Consider the following 27,923-nt stretch of genomic DNA (forward strand, 5'->3'; position numbering starts at 1 on the left):
GACCGACGGTCCAAATGTTGTTGTTCGGAACTTGTATATGCGCTTTATCTTGAAAATGTCGTAAGCGAGATTCAGGCATCTGTCAATTATCTTGCGTTGTATGATGGCTACCCGCCACATCACTCCCCTCCGAGACCGGAGGTCGTGTCATTTTTAGTTATCGTTGTCCGTGCTGAGATTAGCTTGCAAGTGCCAGTGCTGCTCGAAGTTTGCGGTGAATCGAAACTGAGCTTGAATGTTGCGTGCGTGTCGCCAGTAGTCCATGTGTGCAGAGCTGCCACGCCAGAGATGTGTGACCCCAAGCGTTGATGATCCGGTCGTGGGCTGCGATGAACTGTAGTGGCGTGATGAGGCAGTGTAGGTGCGTGCCGTAGGACCAGAAAGCGCGGTGAGTCAGCTGCGATGGTCCTGTTGAGGCTGCGATGCTGGCTTGCTGTGGGACGACTGTCGATGACTTGCTTTTATCTGCGAGAATGCGGGAATTGTGGTGGCCGAAGTTCTTGATGTGCTGATGATGAAGTGTGAAGGCTGCAATTGTTCCGTCGCAGGTCACCAGTGTGGGGAGGCTTAAACGACAAAGGGAAGATTTTCCACCGAGCGGGTGATATTGCTCGGTAGACCGACGGTCCAAATGTTGTTGTTCGGAACTTGTATATGCGCTTTATCTTGAAAATGTCGTAAGCGAGATTCAGGCATCTGTCAATTATCTTGCGTTATATGATGGCTATCCGCCACAAAGTCAATAAATTTTTCATTCTTATTTTTAAAACTTCGTTGATCATGAGATCGTTTGCCCAAAAACACAGAAAAAAACCTTGATTTGACAGTCGTAAACATTTGACATATTGTTCCTACGTCAGTTAAAAACAAAACAAAACAATGTGGATTGAATGTAACCGTTGTAACGTATTTGTAATAATAAGCAAATGTTTCATCATTAATACAAGATTAGGTTAAGTCTAATGAACTAAAGTGAATAACTATAGGAAAGTATAACTTTATTTACTCTTAATTGTAAATAAAAAATTATAGTCAAAAGTCAAATCGCTATTGAATATTCGTAACTTACAAATTAAATTTGTCTTTGTGAAAATGTCTCGTACGCAACTGAATTTGATTGCGGCCGCGTGTGAGAATATGGGTATAGGTATAAACGGTACATTACCTTGGAAATTAAAGTAAGTAATAATATTTTCTTAACTTCCACCGTTTTTTGTTGTTGAAATATTTCTCATTAATTAAGTCTTTTTTATGATCTAAATTTCAAGGTAGACATGAGCACTGGGTCGTTTCGACTGGGCAGCTTTTAGATTGCACTGTACAGCTTAAAGACAGCACTAACTTTGACCTTGTAGTTTAACCTTAAAATATCTTTCTATCTATCTACTAAGCCATATCTTAACACGCATTTCTTAAAAGGGATTCACCTGAGAATGGGCAGCGGCATTTTCTGAGTATTATACTGGCATACTGCACTCCCAAATTAGCATTTTCTGGTGATATTAGCCCCACCACACACACACATATTATGCCTATTTCTACTGCAAAACAATCACATGTTCCACTCTGGAGGTACACCATTATATAATACTTGTTTAATAATTGAGATTTCTCTCAAATCTCAAGATGGGTATTTCTTAGCTTAGTGACATTGTCCTTGAATATCTCTGAAAACACACTAGGTCAATCCTGTAACTCCAGGCACTATGATATGATATGAAGATGCAGAATTATTATTTCTGTTTTATAAAGAGGGTTTTTTGCATCCTTTTCTGAACAAGCTCATTATTTAAACAACTAAAAGTTGCCTAATGATGGAAATCTAACTATAACCACAACTATTTTGTTATCAACATTTAAAAAAAAAAAAAACAGCCTTACTAAATCATTGTTTTGATAACACTAAAGTAACAGCCAATAAATAGAGAACAAAAAAGGAATGTCAGTTAACAATCAGATAACAAAATAGTCTTATGTTACTTACATATTAGCACTATTGTGACCATGCTCTTTGTTAACTTTATAGACAGTCTACTTAAAACCAATTTGGAATTTAATAGATTATAACAAATTTCAGAAAAGAAATGGCTTACTTCACGACGATGACAACTAGCGTCAGCGATAAGAAGAAAGTCAACGCAGTGATCATGGGTCGACGTACGTGGGACTGTATACCCATAAAATATAGACCGCTTAGTAATAGAATTAATATTGTACTAACTCATAATGTTGATTACGTGAAAAAACAAGTAGGTAATATTTTACATTATTATAAATTCATCAGCAATGTATATCATTGTCTCTAAGTCTGCTGTATGAAAAGTAATGAAGATTTGTTTGTTAAAAAAATTTGGTCTGTACATTACCAAACTGTTTATCGGAATGTGAAGAAACTTGATTAAGTTGTATGTCACTAAAGGAAGGTTTCAGTCATAGTACCATCGACATCCAATATATGATACGTTTGTAGGTTATAGCTTATCTCATTAATGTAGGAATTCATTGTTTTTTAGCCTAAACTAGCTGACCCGGCAGATCTCGTAGTGCCTCAATCGATAAATAAAAGACCTAAACTTTTGTATAAAATAAACTTAAAACAAACAAAAGGAATCCGCCCGACGGCGGGAACATCAAAGGAAAAACAAAATTGACATTTTTATTTCATTCTGAGCATTTTCATATTTATTTACCTTTTAAACCTTCTCTGGACTTACACAAATAATTCAAGACTAAAATTAGCCAAATCGGTCCAGCCGTTCTCGAGTTTTAGAGAGACTAACAAACAGCAATTCATTTTTATATATATAGATAGAGTCAGAACTAAAAGTTTCTGTTTTTATTGGTGGTAGGATGTCTTGTGAGACTACACAAGCACCTACCACTATCTGCCTATTTCTGCCATCAATTACTAAAGTTTTGCAATTTGAAGTGTTGGCCAGTTGTAGTGACAAACTGAGGCTTAGATCTCATCTCTCAAGGTGGGTGACAACATTAACATTTTTGAAGTCTATGGGGTCCGGTAACCACTGAACACCAAGAGAGCTGTGAGCTCATCCACACATCCCATCAGTAATTTAAGAAAAAAAAAAATGTACATTTTAGTATGAAATTAAGTATAGTAACTAAAACAGAATTCATATTCTTTAAATATATAAACTAATTAGGTTTCTTTTGGAATTACAGGTCCCAGAAGGAGTAATTGTTGTGCCAGGATTAGATGAGGCAATTGATCACATAAACAGTAGGTCAGATATAGAATCTACTTGGGTCATAGGTGGATCTTCAATTTATAAGGTAATTTATTTTAATAACATAGAAATTAGCAGGCTTGTTCATATTATGCATCCCAGAGCAAGGACACAACCACTTCAATGCTTATATAACTAGTCAGGTCATAAGTATTGTCACACAGTAAAAACTTTTCTTTTAGAATGCTGGCCACAAAAAAGTTTATTGAATTCGAATTTCGCATTGTTCATGAAAATAAAAATGTATAACTTTTAGATCTTTACTCATTTTTAAATATGGAGTGGACGCTTAAAGAAGACCGTGTTGCAGTTATTGCATTGCATCGTTGCGGTTACGCGCCAATTCAAATTTTTAACATACTGAAAAATTTGAATATAACCAAAAGATTCGTTTATCGTACCATCAAACGATACAATGAAGACTCTAGTGTAGATGACAGGTCAAGAAGTGGTCGCCCTCGGTCTGTTAGGACTCCAGCAGTGATAAAAGCTGTGAAGGCGCGAATTCAAAGAAATCCCAAACGTAAGCAGAAACTGTTGGCCCTTCAGATGGGGTTAAGCAGAACCACGGTGAAAAAGGTGTTAAATGAAGACTTAGGGCTTCGGGCATATCGAAAAAAAACAGGACATCGTTTGAATGCTCGTCTAATGGACCTGAGACTGAAGAGATGCCGCGCTTTGTTGAAGCGGTACGCGGGAAAAAAATATCGGGAAATTCTTTTTTCAGATGAAAAAATTTTTACCGTAGAAGAGAGCTACAACAAACAAAATGATAAGGTGTACGCACACAGTAGTGAAGAAGCGAGCAACCGTATTCCGCGTGTCCAACGAGGTCATTTTCCATCCTCGCTCATGGTATGGTTGGGAGTTTCTTATTGGGGCTTAACAGAGGTACATTTTTGTGAGAAAGGTGTAAAAACGAATGCAGTTGTGTATCAAAATACAGTCCTGACGAACCTTGTGAAACCTGTTTCTCATACCATGTTCAATAACAGGCACTGGGTATTCCAACAAGATTCGGCGCCAGCTCATAGAGCGAAGAGCACACAAGACTGGCTGGCGGCGCGTGAAATCGACTTCATCCGGCACGAAGACTGGCCCTCCTCCAGCCCAGATTTGAATCCGTTAGATTACAAGATATGGCAACACTTGGAGGAAAAGGCGTGCTCAAAGCCTCATCCCAATTTGGAGTCACTCAAGACATCCTTGATTAAGGCAGCCGCCGATATTGACATGGACCTCGTTCGTGCTGCGATAGACGACTGGCCGCGCAGATTGAAGGCCTGTATTCAAAATCACGGAGGTCATTTTGAATAAACTTTAGTGTCATAGGAATCTATGTTTTGTTAAGTTCATTTTGGTATATGAATGGTTACATAATGAATAAACTTGTTTCAATTATTTTACATTAAACATGTGACAGAATTTATGACCTGACTAGGTATATATTTTTTTTAGATATGTAGACGAACTCACAGCCCACCTAGTGTTAAGTGGTTATTGGAGCCCGTAGACATCTACAACGTAAATGCCGCCCACCTTGATATGTCAGTTCTAAGGTCTCAGTTAAGTTACGACGGCTGCCCCACTCTTAAAACCGAAACGCATTCCTGCTTCACACCATAAATAGGTAGAGTGGTGATATTTCTGCTGCTTTTGAAAACAAAGGAATGAAGCTTCTCTATCTTAGTTATGCGAGGTTACTATTACTTGTGGCATGGTTCCAGGGGCATAGCCTAATGGTTCCACATTAAGAGAAGGCACCACCATCTGTCATAAGACATGAGACAAGCCATGACAAACTGAAAATGCCTTGTCACCAATCACTTTTGATTTCTAATGGATAAATAAGTTTCACAACATCACTTAATTGGTGAGATGTAGGTAATTATCAGAATCCTGTATGTGGCTACCAAAAAAATTGAAAATATCATTAATAAAAACTAACCTGCCAAAAGTGGTGATAGGACCTCTTGAGAGTCCGCGCGGGTAAGTACCACCACCCTGCCTATTTCTGCCGTGAAGCAGTAATGCGTTTCGGTTTGAAGGGTGGGGCAGCCGTTGTAACTATACTTGAGACCTTAGAACTTATATCTCAAGATGGGTGGCGTATTTACGTTGTAGATGTCTATGGTTTCCAGTAACCACTTAACACCAGGTAGGCTGTGAGCTCGTCCACCCATCTCAGCAATAAAAAAAGTACATAATCAGCTGAATTGTGAGGGCACATAATATGATATAAGTATCATGTCCACTTCTATCACAGAGTAGTCAATTTCGATTTGTAGTATGTGACATTAAATGACAATACGACGCTTGAAAGGCAAACGTGACTAAGCGACAATGCGTGAACTTTACACTAGACTAATTTAAAGTTGAAATACCTAAAAAAAAAAATTTATTTTAACGAATCCAGCTGTAGTAGAATGTAGCTAGTAGCTGTAGGATTGAAATGATCTTAATAGACCTAGAAATATATTTTTTTTGCACATCGAAAATGGTTATTGCCTATCATTTATGTACAAAGCAGTTATTGTCGCTTAGTCACTTTTGCCTTTCAAGCGTCGCAATACCATTTAATTTTAAATATTCTCTCAATTTTAGGCTGCAATGGAGCATCCGAGCTGTGGAAAAATATATCTAACGGAGATACAAAAGTCTTTCGACTGTGACACATTCTTTCCTGACATTAACCAGCAGCAATTCCATTTAGTGAATGAAGAAGAAGTACCAGGGGAGAAGCAGAGTGAAGGAGACATCAACTATTACTATAGGATTTACAAGAGATTATAAAATTGATGAAAACTTTTCTCTTTGGCGTTTATTTTGTTTGGTAAATCAGTGTTGTATGGAGGAGTGTGTAGTGTAGAAGTCAATAAGGCCTAAAGCACGTTAAACCTAGTGAACTTGTGTTGAGTGATGAAACTGTGCCATTATTCAAATCCTGCTGGAATTTGTTGGTATATTTCTTAAGGATTACGTAGGTACCTACCTTAAATATGTTCGCGAATGAGGTTGAAAGTGTAATTGCGTATATACTGGTGGAACTGGTATGTATAAGGCAGCACAATCTTTTCTCACTGTCGTGAAGTGTTCCGGTTTGAATTTCAACCTCGTGTCTTTACTAGTGGTTAGACGTATGTGTCTCTGTACGAATAGGTGCCACCACCCTGCCCATTACTGTCCTGAAACAGTAAGCGTTTCGATTTAAATGGGTGGGGCAGCCGTTGTACTGTAAAAACTGAGATTTAGAACTCATGTCTCAAGGCGGATGGCGGTTTGGGAGGCTTAAACGACAAAGGGAAAATCGTCCACCGAGCGGTTGATATTTTCTCGGTAGACCGCCGGTCCGAATGTTGTTCGGTACTTGCATATATGCAAGCTTATCTTGAAAATGTCGTAAGCGAGATTCAGGCATCTTTGTCAAATATCGTCGATTCATCTAAGCCAGCCTTTCCCAAAATGGGCGATAACGCCCCCTTGTGGGCGCTGTAGGACTGAAGGGAGTGGTACCAGAAAAAAATGGCGGCATTGTGTAGAGGCTTGGGAGGCGATTTGTAATTTAATCTAAGAGGACTCTTAGACACCGACAACTCTCGCTATAATGGTTTTTAAGTACCTAGATGAAAAAATGGGGGCGCAAAAAAATAATTTATTCTCAAAGTGGGCGGTAGACAAAATAAGTTTGGGAACTCCTGATCTAAGCAATAAATAAAAAGGTGGGTGGTGGCATTCGAATTGCAATGAGGTCCATTGTGAATTAACAATTTCATAAATACACTCTTGAATACATTTAGATGACAAAATGTAAGTAAATAAATAAAGGAAAGTAAGTAGGTATTTTAACAATTTTATGAACTGGCAATCTTTGAAAAAGTAGCACAATCCACTTGCATATAAAAATATATTATGTAGATCATACTGCACAAAAGTCAAACACATTTCTTGTACCGAACTTAAAAGATATGGGCAATGGAAAAAATTCTAGGGCTTTCATAGTAGGCATGTTTTTTTCCTACCTAATTAGCATTAGCCTCGAAGTCATATTCTAGTTTCAAGACTGTTGGTCAAACTGCTAACATCTACCCCAACAAGAGCAGCGCTTTGAATCTACCACCGGCTTGAAATCTCGACCCACTGAGAAGATCCGGCGAAAATATCAGTAGATTATATCTAGATACCAGGCAGTGCTAGCGTCTACTAGCTATGATACTGGTCATACATACATCAACTAACACTTAGCTGCAACAGAACAGGGCCTGGTGTTGAAGAGGTTACCGAAGCTTACAGACAACGCTGCCAACCCTGGGACGACGTTGAAGCCTCAATAAGATTTCCCCACCCTTCAAAGCGGAAATTGCGATGCTTTTGACAAACATATATGATAGCGAAATGTGCAGACTGAGTGTACAACCTTAGCAACCGTATGTTCCATGGGGTTGCTAAGGTAAGGGGGTTCCATGTTAAGATGATGCAATCATCTCGTTTTTACCATCACACTGCCCGCCACCGGAGTAGAGTTCAACCATACTACCTAGAGCCACTGCGTTCATCCAGTGCGTTTCCAGAGATCTTTTTTGCCACGTACCATCCGGATTTGGAATGAGCTCCCCGCCACGGTGTTTCCCGAGCGCTATGACATAATTCTTCAAACGAGGCTTGTGGAGTATTAAGCAGTAGGCAGCGGCTTTGCTTTGCCCCTGGAATTGCTGAAGTCCATGGGCGACAGTAACCACTCACATCAGATGAGCCGTAAGCTCGTCCGCCCACAAGGGCAATAAAAAAAAAGTAAAAAAAATAGCACTCCTATCACCGACATTTAACACTACCAATCTTCATTTATTGATCTAGCGATTCCAATACTGCTTTCATGTTTGTTCTATATTAAAATCGTTAATAGAAATAAAACACGCGATTTTTCGTATATATTTTTTTTTATTTTAATCGATACGCTTCAAAACTTACAAACAGGGTGTTTGATAGTTAAGTAATAATACGTTATTTGAAAATACTGCTCCATTTGAACACTCTGAACGATGTCTAGAGAACCGACTGTGAGTTGTTTGATGTGGAAAGATTGTTTAAAACTAAATTGAAGATTTCTTAAACGCCGACATGGCGTATGTATCACCAGTATAATAATTAAAATGACTGGACTAAAAACACCAACATTTGGTTTGAAAATTGGTGGTTAACAAAAAAGAAATGATATTACTGATTTAACGCATTCAAAAATAGTCAACTTATATTTAGAATAATTCTCATTAAGTTGCCTAGCTGAGGTTACAGTACACTACAAGTGGTTACAAATCAAAACAATCTTTCCATGAAGACAGTTGTTAAGTCTAAATAAGTACCGTCGGCATATTAAAACGCTAGTGGAAATCAATTAAAAGAAGTAGTCTTAATTCTAATAATAATAATAATCTAAGAATTAAAATTTAGATATTTCCATTCGCACAGTAAATATCTAAACTACAAGGATATTTAACTTAATAATTACAAGAATTTAATAATTTGTAGGTAATAAAAGTGAATGTTTTTTTTTTGCTAACGCTACACTCAGTTAATACTTGTAATTAAAAGTAAAAGAAAAAAATAAGTTGTTAAGTCATTTTTTTTTTTGGTTTTTTTTTATTTTTATTTTTTTTTTGCTCTAACCCGGATGGGGTGACATTTTACACGACGACGGAAACACGAAATAATTAACAATAATAATAATAAATGAAAGAAAAATAATAATTGAAAAATTATATTTAAATCCCGCAATGAGTATTTGGAAGTTGAAATTTTTCAATTTCACACATACAAATGTCATTGAGAGAATAGAAAGTTAACTTTTATTCCTTTGGCTTTGAAATTCTAGGAAATAATTATTAGAAATTTCTAGTTCTATACCCAGTATTGAAAGCTGGTGAGGCTTGACAATTTATTCAATTTTTTGACCAATGTAGTAGTTAGTAGTAGTGTTTCAAAGAAATTTGATCTCAAACAGATTTTTATTGCCTGGTCTTAATAATACACCTCACTAGATTGACTATTTATAATAGACTATTTTAGATTAGATGGAAATCTGTTTTTTTTGAATAAATTTATAAATATCAATATTTTAAGAGTTTCAAGTTCCAAACAAATAAAAGTATTTTCTCTTTTTTTTTCTTTTTTTACATTTTTTTTTTTAAATCTAAGTAATATAGAATAATCTAGTTTAATAAAATCATTAAACGCGAACTGTGCTAAGAAAGCCCTTTATCATGTATTTAAATTTTAAATGTGCATTTTGAATACTGATTTAGAAAGGATCTCTAAGTGCTTGACTTGAACGAGTCGTGGATAATCTAATGTTGCCATATGAAAAAAACACGATTATTTTTGTGGAAAAAATGAGTTATTTTTTTTGTTTTTTAGTTTCTCACCCGAGAGGAAATTTTATTTATGGATTAATTTTTACTGCATATTGTAGTGTAAGAAAATGTAATTGGGGTTGTTGATGTGCTGAGGGGTCAGCGGCGAATTCGGAGCCAGAACTTGGAATCCCATGAACATGAAGGTTCGCAGCAGGGTAGCGCGGTCGGGACGACTCTTCAGAACGCAGATGATGCAACTGGAATACAAATTACACATCGAGGGGTGAAAAGCTGTTTCGCTTAAGCGACATTCTACTGGTGGTAGGACCTCTTGTGAGTCCGTACGGGTAAGTACCACCGCCCTGCCTATTTCTGCCGTGAAGCAGTAATGCGTTTCGGTTTGAAGGGCGGGGCAGCCGTTGTAACTATACTGAGACCTTAGAACTCAAGGTGGGTGGCGCATTTACGTCGTAGATGTTGTTGGGCTCCAGTAACCACTTAACACCAGGTGGGCTGTGAGATCGTCAAGCCATCTAAGCAATAAAAAAAAACATGTTTTGCTTTTGTTAAACGTTTATAAATATAGCGTGGTCTTATTATTGTTTTAATATTAAATTATTATTGTCAAATTACAATTGTATGAGTTGATAAAAAATGCTATGCAATAGCTTTACCGTGGCAGTCCCAGAGTACCACACATGTTTTTTTTTTTACTTTCTACCAGCATCCCCAAGTATACACTCACCTCTTACAGCCGAGACGCTCTTCAGCAAAATCCAGGAGCAGCATGAAGCTGTCCTTGCTGCCGGACTGCAGGACCCCGGGTACGCGGAGGTACATCATGTTGTTGTGCACAACCTGATAATTAAACATTGAAGTTTTTTAAAGTTTTAAACTTTTTCATCTGTGTGTTGCATGTCGCGTGACGGTCGGCTGCGGAATAGAGATAAAGTGAAAGTTTTTTTTTTAATACCCTTAATGGAATATTATTCCAAAATTTTTTAGTTAAATGTATATAATGTGAAAAAAAGATTCACTTTTACCGTGGTTTCATAAAACCACACAATCCTTTTTTATTTTTTTATTGGCGTATAGGCAGACGAGCTTACGGCCCACCCGATGGTGAGTGGTTCCCGTCGCTCATAGACATCAGCAATGCCAGGGGCAGAGCCAAGCCGATGCCTACCGTAGTTACCAACAAAAAGGAAAATCTTTATTCTAGTTAAATATACTGACTATATAATGACTGATTCGACGGTGTAGTGGTCAAGGGCCTTGACTTTTGCGTAGGTTCGATTCCCATGTCGGGCAAACATCGTGTTATGGATCACGCTTGTTTGTCCTTTTGTCTGGGGTGTTTATTATCTATATGTATGTATATTCAAACATTATATAAGTATGTATGTCTAGTACCCATATAGCACAGGGAATCGTAAATTAGGGCTGGATGACCGTGCGTGATTTGTTCCCAATTATTATTATTTAAGTGATCGACAATGTATTCAAACAACCACCTAGAGATCAGAGAGTTGAAGTTTCAATTATATAACAGCTTTCCTAGCCTTCGTATAAAGCTGTCCCCCCTCACATAAGATCAAAATACTCCCTGCCAAAAATACCTAAAAAGCATTTACTCACTTAATATCACAGTCCACCCAAAAGCTTGGCAAAAGACGTTATGTACTAAAATAAATAGACCAAGAACTAAAGATTGAATCAACGCCCGCTTACATACAATCCGTAAAACGTGGTATTAATTAATAAACACCACCCCGCCTATTTCTGCCGTGAAGCAGTAATGCGTTTCGGTTTGAAGGGTGGGGCAGCCGTCGTGACTATACTTGAGACCTTAGAACTTATATCTCAAGGTGGGCGGCGCATTTACGTTGTAGATGTCTATGGGCTCCAGTAACCACTTAATACCAAGGGGGCTGTGAGCTCGTCCACCCATCTAAGCAAAAAAAAAACGTAGATATAATAAAAATAATAAAGTTTTATTTCCTACCAAACACATCGATACTTTAAATCGATGTTTTTCTAATATCGTCATCCCTAACCTACAGTACATAAAACATTATCACATTACATGTCGATAAGGACCATTCACTTTCAAAGGTTATCTCTTGTGTCAATGTACGTAATACGTGACACCGATAAACGTTATGTAGTAAATAATTGTAAATTATACATTCCATTAATGTTTAACATTTCAGTTGAATGATATCCATTTTTTTTTATACACACAATGTGTCATCTGGCCCCAATTCTTTTTTTTTATTGCTTAGATGGATGGACGAGCTCACAGCCCACCTGGTGTTAAGTGGTTACTGGAGCCCATAGACATCTACAACGTAAATGCACCACCCACATTGAGATATAAGTTCTAAGGTCTCAGTGCGGACTCACAAGAGGTCCTACCACTAGTAGTATGTGTCATCCGGCCCTAAATTAGGAACCCCTGTTTGTACTATGGGAACTGAAATGCATAGATGTATAAGTTAAAAAATAGACATGAATATTGCCCGACGTGGGAATCGAACCCACTAACTTTGGTGTAACAGTCCGGTGCGTTAACCACTGCACCACTGGGCCAGTCAAATCATTACTTACTACAATTATTATCATTCTAATTTGAAATAAAAACATTAAAAAAATCATTTGAAAAGCCAACAAAACTACTGCCAATTTCAAGACTAGAACGATAAAGTTGAATTATTTTTAACAAAATTTAACTTTGCAATGGCAGTGCCTTTAAAACAAACTTCTAGTTGACGTTTTGGCAAAAGATACGTAAGAGAAGAAAAGATAAGTGTATATTAACATAACTTAATCTCTATAATGTATAGTTCAAAATGCGCACAGACACAAACACGCACAGTTACTAACACATACATATATGACCGGTGTTGTAGATTACTATTCATTTAATTTATATCTACACATTGTTCCTAGTTCCTAGTTCAAAACCCTGTATCATAAAAGTTGTGTACCTATTTTGGAAGACCTTAAGAACTCCTGCGATACAAGGTTATACTTGATTCAACCCGCTGAGATTCTTTGGACATTAAAGTTAATTGGAATCCAAATAATCTTTAAAAATAAAACTTTATATATCTACAATTGGGATACAGTGGCTCAAAATTAAAATTATTAATTTTTTGCACTTTTATAGTTGTTTTCTCAAATCTTCTGTATCTATATATTAATACGTGAAGCAAAAACTTTGTATCCCTTTTTACGAAAATTGCGCGGACGGAGGAGTATGAAATTTTCCACACTTACAGAGAATATAGAGAAGAAGTGCACAATGCTAATATTTTTTTTAAATAATGCATAAAAGATACATTAAATCAATAAATAAACCATTACACACACTACATACCGTGTATTTGACGCACACACGCATGCATACTATTTATTGTCAAACTTTTGTTCTTGACGTCTGTGGTCAAATTGAGAATAGATTAAAGATTGTTTGTCTTTATTAATATTTTGTTATAGTGTAGCCTTGGAGAAATTTGTGATTATAGAAGTATAAATTACAATCATAATAGTGTACAAACTTACAATTTCAATACAATAGTCGAATTTCGACTACTGCGGGACCTCTAGTTGTAATAATTAAAAATTATGTGTCAACTTTTGTAAGTCTTGCTGATTGAATCATCTTTGCCATCTTCCTTTTCTCTATCATTCTCTTTTCCATTTCTTACCACCATATTCTCTCACTCACATCTTAACGCTCAGTTCTACACTCTTTTCATACGCTCCATTCTTACCAATCCTATATAAATACTCACAGCCTCCCAACGTATAACTGTGTTCTCGGTGAGATAAATCTTGAACTCGATTTTAACGGGGTGCTTGTCCTTGCGCTCCAAGATCTTGTTCACAACCTGGAAACATCAGAGAATCATAATCAGAACAAGCTGTTTAAGATTTGATATTATACCGTTTCTTTTCATTTCATTATTTATGATGATTCAAATACTTTGTTCGACACTCTGGTGGTAGGACCTCTTGTGAGTCTGCGCGGGTGGGTACCACCACCCTGCCTATTTCTGCCGTGAAGCAGTAATGCGTTTCGGTTTGAAGGGTGGGGCAGCCGTTGTAACTAATTTGAGACCTTAGAACTTATATCTCAAGGTGGGTGGCGCATTTACGTTGTGAATGTCTATGGGCTCCAGTAACCACTTAACACCAGGTGGGCTGTGGGCTCGTCCACCCATCTAAGCAATAAAAAAAAACTCGATTGACATTGAATCTTGAACATTGTACTACTGACTACCGTTTAATTGCATCAAAAAAAGTTTTTTTGCCCTTGTAGTCAGACTAGCATACGGCCCACCTGATGGTGAGTGGTTACCGTCGCCCATGGACTTCAGCAATGCCAGGGGCAGAGCCAAGCGGCTGCCTACCGCTAACTAATTAATTGTTAATATATTAAGTTTCTTTAAACACAGAACTAATAGTTTCTTGAGGCTTAACAGTTTCGTGACTTTTACTCTTTATCATCACATAAGTCGAGGGTCACCAGTTTGGGCAGTAATGACAAAAAGGAAAACTTTCCACTGAACCGGTGAAATTCCTAGATAAATCGACGGTCCTAATGTTATAATTTGGAACATGTCGACATGCAATCTATCTCATAAATGTCGTTAGCAAGATTCAAGCATCTGTCAATATGTTCTATGATGAGAGTAGCTTTAATTATGGCTTTTGATTCTGAAAAAGCTTAGAAAATACTATTACTTAGACGGATGATCGAGTCCACAGCCCACTTGATGCTGAGCGGTTACCGGAGCCGGTAAACACCATAATCGTATATTCTGCCACCCAACTTGAGACTAGAGTTCCAGGTGTCTACTACTCGTCATAACCTAAAAGGAGACACCGTGTCTACTGACTTGTTGTTGTAGTTGTAGCTGTTGCGGAGACGCTTGGCCATCATGGAGACTCTCGGCGCTGCTGGCCAAAGAGCTGGAGCTTGACCATAACAGGGCACTTAGCAAGTCGCCTGAAGATAGGACACACAATAATCAGGACAAATCATAAATACCAAAGCCTAGAGCAGTGGTCAGAAACCCGCGTCTCTTCCGCGAAATGTCTAGGGCAGGCACGGAATATTACTTATTATCTTGCCTTGTGAGAGAACCGAGTAAATGTTTTTGAAAAGCAAGGTTCTAAAATTTAGAGAGGTGAAAGGCTGTGTTTGGTTGAAGCGACATTTTTGCAACTTTACAGAAGAGCCATTTGTAAAGTAAAGTGTAAGTGTAACGGCCGTCTGGTGTAGTGGTAAGTGACATGGTCACTACAAAAGGGGGTCGCGGGTTCGAATCCCGCCAAGGGAAGGTTATGGATGTATCTTAAATATATGTATGTGTATAATAAAAATCTTACATTTATTTCCGTTATCTGGTACCTGTAACACAAGTTCTTTACGAACTTATCACGGGACCAGTTAACGTGGTGTGATTGTTGGTAAATATATTTATTTATTTATATTTATTTATTTAAAGTTTATAATTTGGAAAATAATCATAACAAAAAAAAAAGCTTCTTCAGCTATTTATAATAAATATAGTAAAATTAATTGAAGTTCAATTGGAAATATCGATATGTTGATGCTAATACCAAATAAATCGCACCTCTAATTACAAAGATAGATGCTGTGTATTAAGCGAAATGTCACTTAAAGACTCTTTCAGTGAGCTCTTTGGGTTGACAAGGTTGCCGAACACTGGCTTAGAGTACAGTGTTAGAGGGAGGTAGGAGAAAGAAGGAGGAAGAGAGGAGGGGAGATAGAGAGTATTATATAACAGTACAGCATCTATTTTCCTTTAATTTTTCAACAAAATGCATCTACTATATTCTTTACTACATTTTTTTTTTTTTTTTTTTTTATTGCTTAGGTGAGTGGACGAGCTCACAGCCCACCTGGTGTTAAGTGGTTACTGGAGCCCATAGACATCTACAACGTAAATGCGCCACCCACCTTGAAAACCTCACCCTTGGTCGACTGTTAGAGAATGCATTAGGCATTAAGTCCGCAAATGTACAATAATGTGGAATACATGTTATATTGTAGATGAAAAACATAATTAACATTGAAAATCAGTCAACGGGCAGATGAAATTTATACAATAGGCGGTATTGATACCAAAAGCTCTATCTATCTCATTTAGAAAAATCCCGAAGACACGGCAAGTATTTTACGGTTTTATTTGGTATTATTGACAATATTAAGAGTGGTATATGAAAATCAAGACCAGGAAATCTATCTATATTTATATAAAAATGAATTGCTGTTCGCTAGTCTCGCTAAAACTCGAGAACGGCTGGACCGATTTGGCTAATTTTGGTCTGGAATTATTTGTGGAAGTCCAGAGAAGGTTTAAAAGATAGATAAAAATTATGATAATGCTTGGAGTAAATACAATAACAATTTTGTTTTTCCTTTCATGTATCCCCCGTCGGACGGATTCCTTTTGTTTGTTTTAAGTTTATTTTACATAAAAGTTTAGGTCTTTTATTTATCGATTGAGGCACTACGAAGTCTGCCGGGTCAGCTAGTAACTTATGAAGTTCTGTTATTCATTGCACAAAGGTAGCATCTTTGACTCTTTAGACACGTAACATGACTGACGCGTGTCTTACACGTCTGTCAGTTATGTGTATAAGAGCCATGGGCCATTTATACCAGACGACAATGTGCTAAGCCGTATTTTTGTCGCATATTCTACGAGACTGCGATTGGATTGAGCTAATCGTATCGTCGGCTGTAAATTTGTCCATTGCTAGGATCCCCACCAAACTCGACCTGCGATCCGTTTGAACCACACTCCGCAGGTCGTCTCCGATAATTCATTCATTCTTCATTAGTGGGTAGCTATAAAGGGTCGTCTAGTTTCTATACAAAATAATACTCAAACGAAAGCTCAGCTAAGCGAATAGCATGGTGGTTCTTTTTTGCATTTCCATTCTATCCTTCATCTTGGAATACGTTAAAACATGTCAGGTACGTATTTAGTTAAGATTCATACTGTGGTCATTGGGTTACAGGTTACGTCATTCGTTTCTCCCAAACAAGACGGATTTTCATACTGGCCTATTTGTATAATATAATGATAATATTTTATTTATTTCTCTCCTAAAGGTATACAAATGGAAATGAAAATTGACCTTAAAATTTTTTTTGTAAGCCTTTGAAAGAGCTGAAGTCTGTAACTAGGCTCAAAGACCTGTATTACTGATCTCCAGGCTCTCTCCTTCTTAAGATAGATTAGGTTAGGTTAGGTAGATCATTAAGTGTTATCATTTAGGAAGGTTATTATGCATGTGTTGTATGTGTGTATGAATGTGTGTGTTTATGTTACCTTGATTACCACTAATTATGTGATGGGATGGGATATGCTTACGATTGTCGTCGTGGTTGGGGGTGGCCGGGGTAGCGGGGCTCGCAGCCCCGCCGGTCACCCCTCCGGGCGGTGCAGAGCCGTGAGCAGGGACATCAGGACCACCTGTATACAATGTTTAGGGGGTGCCGATAACCAGACAAGTAATGTGATGTCAAGGAATCTTTCAGACCAGAAGATTGTTTAAGCCATAAATAGGCAGAACCGTGAGAGCTATCTGTGCGGCCTCCCAGCACGTGTTTCGGCTTGAATCCACTCAAGATAGGAGCAGGATAAGCTATATCCTATGATAACGACTACCAATACCTTAGTATGCACATGTGACGATTCACGTGTGCTTAGGATTGTTAAAATTGGCAAAAGCGGTTGCGTAAAAGATCTTTTCTGAATCTCTCTATAAGGCGCCTATAAGACCCAGAATGAACGAAATGAAATAAATATATGCGTGCTATTCACACATGACACAGTTAGAGCCGTCAAAGTGTTCAATCTCGTTATCACTCATATTCCATTGTTTACTGGCGGTAGGTCTTATAAGTTCGTACGAACAGGTACCACCACCCTGCCTGTTTCTGCCGCGAAATAGTAATGCGTTTCGGTTTGAAGGGTGAGGCAGCCATTGTACCGTCAATTAGAACACTTGTCTCAAGATGGGCGGCAGCATTTACTTTGTAGACGTCTATGGGCTCCGGTAAATTAACACCAGGTGGGTCGCGAGCTCGTCCACCCATTAAAGCAATAAATAAAAAATTAACGTATAAATGTAAGTTTGACTCTTTTTTCTCCTACCTAAGCTTATATATAGCCTTGAGGGGCCATTTCAGCGTAACCCTAACAAGTAGATGAGCTCACGGGGGTCAAACTTGATGCCGTTGCTAACACTAACCCTAACAAGAGCAGTGCTTCGCAGAACCTACCACCGGATCGGAAGCGCCACCCACTGAGAATATCCGGCGAGAAACTCAGTGGGCCGTGTCTGTGGGTTAATTTACTCGCAAAGCCCTTCGTCACAAGCGACGGGTTCGACGAGAACGATGGCCGGTGCTTGAGGTACTTAAAGCACCGTTAGGGGATCGGGAGGATCCGAAATGACGTGGTTTTGTCTCTTTTTAGTGTTGCCTTTTCGTTTCACAAATCGCAAGCGTGTCAAAATGAGATTTCACTGCATTCGGGTGGGTCGTCTGCGAGGTTCTACTGAACGTATGCCGCTTTCTCCTTCGGTAAATAAGGCTTAGACTCACCACAGAGGCCCGGCGCCCAGGCACAGCGAGAAACACTCGGCGTCCGAAGCCGACAGAGCTGAGCGTTTGCTGCCGGGAGCGCTCAGAGACGCCCCGTCACCGCTGCAAAGAGACCCATCATTACACATTGAGGCCATGTTACCTTAGGTAGTTCAATTTTAAGCCCGTAGTTAAATAATAAACTTAAAATCTAAGCAAGATTTAATAATCCATAATCCTAAAATGGACTAAAATAATTAAAGAGTGGTACCCACGGGATGGCTGTAGTAAAGAGTGTAGCCGGCCCGCATTGGAGTCGAATGGCCAATAATAGAGAATATTGGCAATCTTTAGAGAAGGCCTTTTTCGAGAGAAAAGCTGTTTTGAAAATCACACGGAACGCCGAACGGAATACTTGATTATAAGTTGCATTTAAATTTAATTTATTATTAAGTAATTTATTAAGTTATCAATTAGTAAGTAAAACAGCAATAAAAGCTTGTTATTATTATTATTATTATTAATCCTAAAATGCAAGAAGGATGGTAGCAATCTCGAGAGGCTCATCGTGACCGGAAAGGTTGATGAGAAAAGGCCTCGGGGCGCAGCCCAATACGTTGGTCCGACCAGATCCGCTCTTGATTCGACATTTCACAATGCCTTCCACACCGCCAGAGACAAGAATAAATGGAGAAAGATCGTGCGTGCGACGGTGATACAAAAGGGTGGTCACTACCCTCAGCAGTGAGGAATACGACGTAAGGAGAAGGAATCCTGAAATGCAATGCTTGGATTCATAATCTTGCTAGTGACCATTACTGTGCCCAAATTCAAAGAACGATTGCATTGCTACCGGGAACATCAACCCGAGTGGCCTCACAGTATGAGCTCTCCTATCAGCAAAATTCCGAAAATGTTACCATTTGATTTCAATATACCTAAGTATACAGATTCGTTCGTGCACCATGAGTATTTGGAAGAATTCGAATGAAAATCGCGCGTGGCCAAATTAATCATTTAAATTTATTTTACTGTGAATTTAGCATTGATTTTTGTAATTTTTTTTCGAGTTTCAATATTCCTTTAGCAATTTCTGCAAAATATGTAAAAATTAGCTCAGCACTAAAAGGGCTAATAAAGCCAATGCGTTCTTTTTTTTCAAATTATCGTAACTATCTAGACACGTTTCGAGAATTAAAATTAATAGTTTCCGATTTATTACGGTTTTATCGGCAAAACTAGTTTAACGGTCCGAGTTACGGTTTCGTGAATCGACCATTAAATTTTCCAGAGGTATTTAGTAGTACTAAATTAGTACCAGTAACTTTAGGTAATTGAACTCCCAGAAAACACATTGTTAACAATTTCATTTTATGATTTCGAGGGATGAAAGGTTATGCTTACAGATTTTGTTGAATAAAAACTGAAGATGACAAATTAATCTTATTATCTTAAATACGACCTTGACCCATTATGGTATGATGAAGATATTGTTTATATGGTTTTTTTTTAATGACTGTGCGATTAGGCTATGTATTTAGGTTAATGGTTTTTTTTTTTTTTTTAAATGATCAAAATAATAATATCGATTCAAATACAAGCATCGATTTGCGATTAATTGAGACGTAGAGAAATAAATGAAGACATAAAATATAGACATATAATGAATATTTACTGGTGGTAGGGCTTCTCGTAAGTCCACACGGGTAGGTGCCACCACCCGTGAGGGCTTCTCGTAAGTCCACACGGGTAGGTGCCACCACCCCGCCTATTTCTGCCGTGAAGCAGTAATGTGTTTCGGTTTGAAGGGTGGGACAGTCGTTGTAACTATACTGCGACCTTAGAACTTATATCTCAAGGTAGATGACGCATTTACGTTGTAGATGTCTATGGGCTCCAGTAACCACTTAAGAACCGGGTGGGCTGTGAGCTCGTCCACCCATCTAAGCAATATAAAAAAAAATTGGCTTACATATTATCTGTACACACATAAATATATACAACAGCAGATGTGAAAATTGGCTGCCGTGAAAGACCATTTTTTAATTTTTGATGACAATTTCATAATTAGAACAAGGTTAGGTTACTGTTACTTTATTGAACACAATCAAAAATAATCTTACCAAATAATTTTAACGACCATTTTTTATAGAAAGAGAAGAAATTAAGACAGAAATATAAAACAAAAATTTAAACACTATAAATAAATCTCTATCACAAATGAAAACGGAATGTTAAATTTAGTCTACTCGAAAACGAAAGGAATTCCCACACAAAATCGATTTTTAATCGGCAACTTTCTATAGATTATTATGCTGTATAGCATATTATTTTTTATTTATTTTAATTATATATATTTTTTTAATGTTTCCTTAAGCACACGTGTACTTTCTCCCGAGTATAACCTGGCACTGTTTTCGATACGGAACAAAAACAATAAAAGCGTTGAAAAACCGGGAGCTTGCCAATGTTTCAAAATAGATTGTTGTGAGTAGAGAAACAAAACTAGAAAAAGACAAATGGGAGAAAGAATTTTTGGCGCGAGGAAAATAGCAGATTTGGTTTTCAAGGTCACGCGCCGAGTCGTTCGGGAATCGATTTTTTTATTTTTTTATTATGGCTACATTTTTTTTTTTACGGAACCTTGTAACTGACGGATAGCATTATACTATGGCTTGTCTATGGCATTCTTACTGCAAATTGATTGCCAGGTGCAATATTCACATCACTTCAATAATAATTTAATAATGTTTTATTTATTAATAAATCAGTGAGGTATATAATTTTAAGCAGTATTGGACTGCAAGGAATTAAAACTTTATTGCAATCATGATGCTTAGCATCAGGATGGTGCTCAAATTAAGGTCTACAATTAATACAGAGTGGAATGTATGGGACGTGGTTTACAGGAAGCCTCTTTTCGATACTCATTAGAAGGATATTTTATATCACAGCGTTCGGAACAGGGGAGGTTTGGAAGTGCTATGGGATAACACATGACCGCGAGACTGGTAAAAAGGAAATGACGCGTTATCTCACAGTTCCTCACAGCATAACAATCGATTTAAGAGGAAATCTGATATTTAACTGACTATGTGGGGAAACCCTAAGCGAATTCGATGACCGACACATCTGAACCTCTCAACACGGGTCTGAATAACATAAGAATTCAAATGTGGACCGTAACGAAACAGCCAAGGCCTAAGCTGCAAAGGCATATTAACCTGACCCTTGGTACTGCTCCATTCTGCAGGTATACTCTGGGAAAAGGAGTCTTGCTGCATATATGTCACTGCTGCGCCTTATACAGAAAAAAGTAACTCTCTCCGCGAAGAATACAGCACTTCAAGGCAAGAAACTTTTGCTGCGTATATGGCTTAGAGTAGTCAAATTAGAACTGTTCTTTTTTTAGTTTACAAAACTAGAACTGGACTAATTAAGTAATAATCACCACACACTCAAATTACGATTGCTCTTCGATCTAAGTTGTTAGGTACTTGTAAAGTTGCTGCGACATGGTTTCATTTCAAACATCGGATTTCTGTTTACGTAAAATGTAAACGTGTGTGACGCCATATTGATGTTATTTTCTTCTATTTAAATTGGCCAGCCAACCTCTCACTTTGGTTGGAGCGATTGACGTCACAGCTGACGTAGGCTCGAAGGATCATAATTCAATTATTTCGCTTGTGTAGTATAGCACTTGCTGTCTTTCATCAAAAATGTACAAATACGTCGTGCATTTCCGTTTGTATTTATATTTTTTTTTTGATAATTTGGCTCAAAGCCCGAGTGAAAGGCATCGCGACCACGCCTTTTGCCGGGCTGAAATTATAAATAACGCGTAAACACATTTCGCGCCAATTCTAGTGTCACGTGAGTTTTGTTTGGGTTCATAATAATTTATAATATGTTTGGTCTAGATTCTAGTTATTTTAGGGGTGCCCGCTCGCCCCGGCCGCGTCGGCTCAGAGGCTCCATTATACCATTCCCACATTGGTGTTCCTTCTCCAGCAAGTAATGAATGCAACTTTAACGTTCCCCGCGTGGTCAAAACTAAATTAGGGCCGGAGCGCAATGTTGTCAATTTCTCACGCAAATCCAAGTCGAACTTTATACATTCACATTGCGAGTTTGGTTCGCGCCGTTTATCAGTACCATGTAGCCACCAAAAATTCCATATGAACACGACTGCTCTTCCAAGAGCAACCGATTATGAGTGAGTAGCCACCACAGCATATCCTATATTTATTGAATGAAAACAGCAATTTTAATGGCTTTTTTATGATTGAATTGATCGGTTGGCCTGGAGGCCTTTCCAGTTTCACCAAGACAGGTGGGCGAGCATTGGGTCAGCTAGGAGCTTAACTAACAGCTGCCCAAACGACTCCGAAGGAGACCTAACAACTCTAGAGTAGCTGCTTCACGAATAAATCTACTACCGGATCGGAATCGCGACCCGCCGAGAAGTTCCGGCGAGAAACTCAGTGGGCATGGATTTTAATGGTGCAATATTCGGCGTGAAGGTGCTGTTTTCGGTCTCATTTCCTTCAGATGCAGATTAATTTACGAGCTCGCGTTCACGGACGCAAGCAATGGCAGGAGAAAGAATGTGATGGGCTAGTGAAATCCTGATTGCCGTTACACTACTCTTTTTCAACTTCGTTTACAAAAAGATACGTTATAAGCGCTCGGGTATCGGGGTACATGATAGTCCATCCTAGAGTTGTTACGTCATTATTACGTGATAAAAGTGTTATGAAACACGCCAAACGCTGTTCTAGATAGGACCAGAGGTAGGGATTTTTTTTAGTTTTTACATTTAATTTTAGGAAGGAAGGTTTACTAGTGGCCCGAATGTGTGTGGCCAAAAAGTGGTCCTACTTTTTCCACGTCAGGTGGCCGAGCCAAGGCGCAACCAGCGGGGATGGGATTTGCTAACAACTGCCCGAGCGCCTCTAAATACCTAACGTCTCAAAGACAGTTGCTTCGCGAATGCATTTACTAAAGGATCAGAATCGCAACCCGCTGAGAAGACCAGGGAAGATACTCAGTGGGCAAATGTTATGCGCTAGATTTCACCTCGAATCCTTGAACGACTACGGTCACCTGATCCTAGTGTTGGGACTGCAGGCGTCTAGGACATAGGAATTTTGTTTACTCTAAAGGTCGATATTTTTCTGTAGGGTAGGAGTTCGCGACATATCTACTCTATCCAGGTGCCTAGTCAAGAGGCATTAATGTAGTGTCTTTTCAACAGCCTTTAGACGTGAGATTGAATCGTTTGGTATAAAACTATTCCATTAAACTGAACAACAGCACTTGGAGTTACGAACGTTCAAGGTTAAAGCATACGTGGTTTCTTGGAAATGAAAATTGAACATTTCAAAAGACATAATTCATCTATTGTTTTGCAATTCTAAAGAATCATTTGTCCCTTTTATAAGCGAGCTCGCCAACTACGCTTGTCTCTTTCTAACGTAAGCGTAACGTGATTCCGTTGTTTGTGCAATCATTTTGTTTTCTCTTACTCTCTCTACCTTTTTTTTTGTGAATTTACTATTGGTAGGTACCTATTATAAACAGACTTGAGTGATATTTTTCAACACTTGCGAACTAGACTTTTATTTTTCAATATAAATCCGAGGGCAAAGGATTTTAGATGATAATAGTCTGTCAATACTTTCGTTACTTAGAAAAACAAAGACATGCACTACTAATAAGAGTGTTATACACGATCTCCATAACCGAGTCATTGAATACAACAGAGCTGACCTGAAGTGATGTGAGCTGAGCCTTGTTGTATCCATGTACAACTTGAATACCCATCTTGAGACATTAAAACAGGTTCAATCTTAGTGTACCACAACTGTTTTACTAACACACATCAGTGCTTCACGGCATAGCAGAGTGGTATTCCGTAATGCCAGTTACTGGATTTTGTTAGTTTAACTTTTATTCGATGTTTTAACCTTACACCGTAGCCTTTGGTGAACAAGTTATAATTACGAATGTCCTAAGAATAATTTAGAAAGGTCTTGCTTTAGACACACATTATTAAATGCGACTTTATTTTTCTGCTTAATTTCCATGGTCCTTTGTTCGATTTCCCCCGCAATCAATGCATTTATTGTGATCTCTATATTTTATTTGTTCACAATTGTCGGCGAATTCTATACAAACGAGGTATGATTTCATTCCAACACTACAAACTATAGTTTTAAAGCGATACTATAAATAGTACAGGCACGCGCCGATCACATCAGACACACGATCGTTATACATTTGTATCAATTAATCTTACGCGACCTTCTGCGACGCATACAAATACATATATACCTACTTTATACCTACATATATTGTGACATATAAATAATCGACATTTCTCTTGGCTTATTAGACATCCATTCCGATTATTGCTCCAATTCAAACTCCTTAAAAGCTAAGGCTTTTTAACCGACTTCAAAAAAGGAAGAGGTTCTCAATTCGAATGTTTTTTTTTTTTAAACTCAACCACTATTTATGAAAAATGGAAGCCGGCATAATTGTGGCAAAGAGATTTGAATTCACGAAATTTCCGCCAAATATATAGCATAGCATTTGTGTAATAATATTTACACTTGCCAGCATTTGTCATATCAATCGTTGATTACATATCAGATTCCCAAAGGATGCTACGGACTACCTGCTCGTATATACGATGATTTTGCAACAAAAAGTATCACTCAAGATATTGTCTATGCATAAATATATAAAATAGAAACCTAAAATGTACAAAATAGGTTATGTTAGTAAAGACATTGCAGATGAGGCATCACAATAAGTCAATCAATGCCATTTCAATTCAATTCAATATCAATTGCACACAAATAATAATAAGTTTTATTCCTTGACATGTAACATTAAAATGGTATCATGGAAAATTTTCATGAAATCAAGTGTACGCTCACACAAGATAAAAGACAAGATACTCTTAGATAAATAAACATTTGTTTGAGCTAGATCAATGAAAGTACTATGTACAATTTAGATAATTTTAATGGCATTTGTTTGTGAATATTGTTACATTTCTATCACTTTTTAATATCGACGCTTGAAAGGCAAACGTGACTAAACGACAATAACTGCCTGGTACATAAATGATAGCCAATAACCATATTCGATGCGCAAAAAATATATATTTCTAGGTCTATTAAAATCATTTCAATCCTACAGCTACTAGCTAGATTCTACTACAGCTAGATTCGTTAAAATAAATTTTGTTTTCAGGTATTTCAACTTTAAATTAGTCTACTGTAAAGTTCACACATTGTCGCTTAGTCACGTTTGCCTTTCAAGCGTCGATATGGAATATAGTTGAAATAGCATGTGTATACCTTTGGATCCAGATCTAATAAAAAGATCTGTGATCTTTGGGCCATAATTGTTAACTGAAAATGAATAATGGTTCAGCAGAACAGAGTTTTTAAAACCAGAAAATCTTTTATCTCAAATGTCAGCTTATCAGATCTTCATCAACCTCTACCTGAATAGTCAATTTGAAAAACTTAATTGGTTGTACAAAAAATATTTAGCAAATGGCCACTGACATATTGTCTAGTATGGTATAATATGGTAATATCTAATGAACTACAATATGAAGCATATATACAAGCCATACCAATAATACAAACATGTAACTGTAGATTTGCAATTCTTCGTAAAGAAACCATACCAATTCCAGTGCGGTTTGTATTAAATCCAATTACATTGTTTATGCATGATCTTGAGGAGTGATTTATTTAAAGACGGCAAAGCAAAGGTGTAAAAGCTTGGGTTTTTAGTCAAATGAGATTTTCATTTTGTCCCGCATTTCATCCACATAAGCATCCGCATATTCAGAAAGTATATTAATAGATTTAATACAGGCTAAGACATCACATATCATGAGTATCATTAACTATTTTATTGCTTTTGATGAAATAGATTGTGTTTGATGGTGAGTAGTCAAATAGTCAAGTATACAAGTATATCAGCAATGAATGCCAAGTGTGTTCTCACTCAATACATGTCACATCTCAATATTAACATGACTAATAATTTTAGAAAGTCCGTATATTTGTAAAACCACTTGGTTGGGAGCTATTCAATTAACGTTACTGAAATGTATCAGCACTCATCTTTACTATTTTCACTTTTAAGAATAAACACTACAGATCCTGTTAATAGGCTTACTCACATTGCTCTTGTTCATATATTAGCAATGGAAATCAATTGGCCCTTTCTGACCCTCAAATATCAAAGTGCTAACATTTCTAAAGCCCGTGAAAGGAGAAGTAATTACATTGCTAAGATAAATGTTTCTATATAGTTTTTGTAATAATTGATGAGCAGCAAGCAATCTTAGGGAAAATCTGTCGTGACTCCTACATGTAACAAACATCAAATGTAAGCCATAATTTTACTCAGTACACTTTGGAACTATATAGGTAAACTGCAAATTAGTATTTGGTATTCATAAACTCACATGTCACTATTAAAACTAGAATGGCTATCTCAAGAATTGATTAGGTAATCCACTTTTGGATGTTGTGTGTATTTTTTTTATTTGTTTTGTTTTCATGCCTTTTCACTGATTATACTGAACACGGTGATGTGAAACCTGAAGATGACATTCAAAAATTACGCCATTTTTATTTTTATTTGTGAGGCCACAAATTAGCGTATTAATACTTGTGATCATAATTACAAGAGCAAGTAATACCTATAGCATATTTTGTACGAAGGAAAACGTGTACTACCTATTTATAGAAACATCAACAGTTTTTAGATTAATCACGTACCTACATAGTCGTCCTACATTTTTTGTGAGGTATGTGTAATATTCGAATATTTTGGGGTTAACGTAGCTAACCAAAACAATAAAATTAACAGATGTCCTTGAATCACGATTCGAATGGAAAATTCCAGTCACCATTACAAGCGATGGTGTATTTAGCGAACATAAAAAAAACTTTTTCTGCCAAAATAGGACACCATGTTTGATTAGACTACATTTTACCTTAGTAAGTCACAACCCAAATCGTAACAAAATTATATCTATAATTCAAAAAAATATGTATCAAAATGTGTATGTATGGACGTTCACTTCGCCGAGTTTGTTGCAAAGGTTGCAACACGAAGGTATTTTCAGATGACGTATTACAACAGAATATTTTCGTCAACGTAAGACATTTCCAAAATAAGTAATAATAAACTGTGTTAATATACACTGTGTCTGTGTGTTTTGTAAAATAATTGGGTTATCAAACTTTATATATGATTGATAAAAATAGTAGGTAGGTACTTACGAATAAACCTTCTCGACCTGTTTGGTCTCGACGGAGTCCACACCATTTCCATTGTAGTATTTACTAATACTACTACTACAATTTAATTGTTGTATTAACATCGTCATCTTGGAGAGACGTAATTAAGCCTTGAAAATAACTTGGGGGAAAAAATTACGGCGCAAACCGTTAGGCCGCAGCGGAATTGCGTTGCACACAAAGTCGTAACACGTATGAATCTTTGTTCAAGTTTGTTCAAAATTAGGCTCTTCAGTGTTGCTCAGTTTAAAAATAATTTATGATAGATTTTTTCTTTATTTTAATAATTTTAATTTATTTCATATTGTGTAACTGCTTACAATTGAAAAAACATACTTTTAATTTG

At 37.3% G+C, this 27,923-nt stretch overlaps 2 protein-coding genes across 2 annotated transcripts; one reads left to right on the top strand and one right to left on the bottom strand.

Moving 5' to 3' along the window:
* The first annotated feature begins 888 nt into the window (after positions 1 to 888).
* Positions 889 to 6,059, top strand: Dhfr (dihydrofolate reductase). The gene is made up of 4 exons (XM_028172931.2): positions 889 to 1,178; positions 2,078 to 2,249; positions 3,184 to 3,294; positions 5,853 to 6,059. Exons 1-4 carry the CDS (start codon positions 1,093 to 1,095, stop codon positions 6,039 to 6,041), a joined length of 558 nt encoding a protein of 185 aa, XP_028028732.2. The 5' UTR covers positions 889 to 1,092; the 3' UTR covers positions 6,042 to 6,059.
* A 2,803-nt stretch (positions 6,060 to 8,862) lies between these two features.
* On the bottom strand, positions 8,863 to 27,871 carry Oda (Ornithine decarboxylase antizyme). The gene is given in 8 exon segments (XM_028172845.2): positions 8,863 to 9,852; positions 10,341 to 10,453; positions 13,396 to 13,491; positions 14,503 to 14,612; positions 17,014 to 17,107; positions 17,109 to 17,115; positions 18,252 to 18,353; positions 27,560 to 27,871. Coding segments are annotated over 8 exon segments (786 nt in total). The 5' UTR covers positions 27,667 to 27,871; the 3' UTR covers positions 8,863 to 9,695.
* Positions 27,872 to 27,923: the final 52 nt, after the last annotated feature.

The sequence above is a fragment of the Bombyx mandarina genome, chromosome 02 (genome assembly GCF_030267445.1).
Source record: "Bombyx mandarina strain Sakado chromosome 02, ASM3026744v2".
Taxonomy (NCBI): domain Eukaryota; kingdom Metazoa; phylum Arthropoda; class Insecta; order Lepidoptera; family Bombycidae; genus Bombyx; species Bombyx mandarina.

What these genes read in the sequence shown, in the direction of transcription:
- Dhfr (XM_028172931.2), top strand. Translation starts at nt 1,093, where the DNA reads ATGTCTCGTACGCAACTGAATTTGATTGCGGCCGCGTGTGAGAATATG. An exon ending in ACATTACCTTGGAAATTAAA is followed by an intron (nt 1,179 to 2,077) that starts GTAAGTAATAAT and finishes AACAAATTTCAG; the next exon opens with AAAAGAAATGGCTTACTTCA. An exon ending in GTGGATCTTCAATTTATAAG is followed by an intron (nt 3,295 to 5,852) that starts GTAATTTATTTT and finishes TCTCAATTTTAG; the next exon opens with GCTGCAATGGAGCATCCGAG.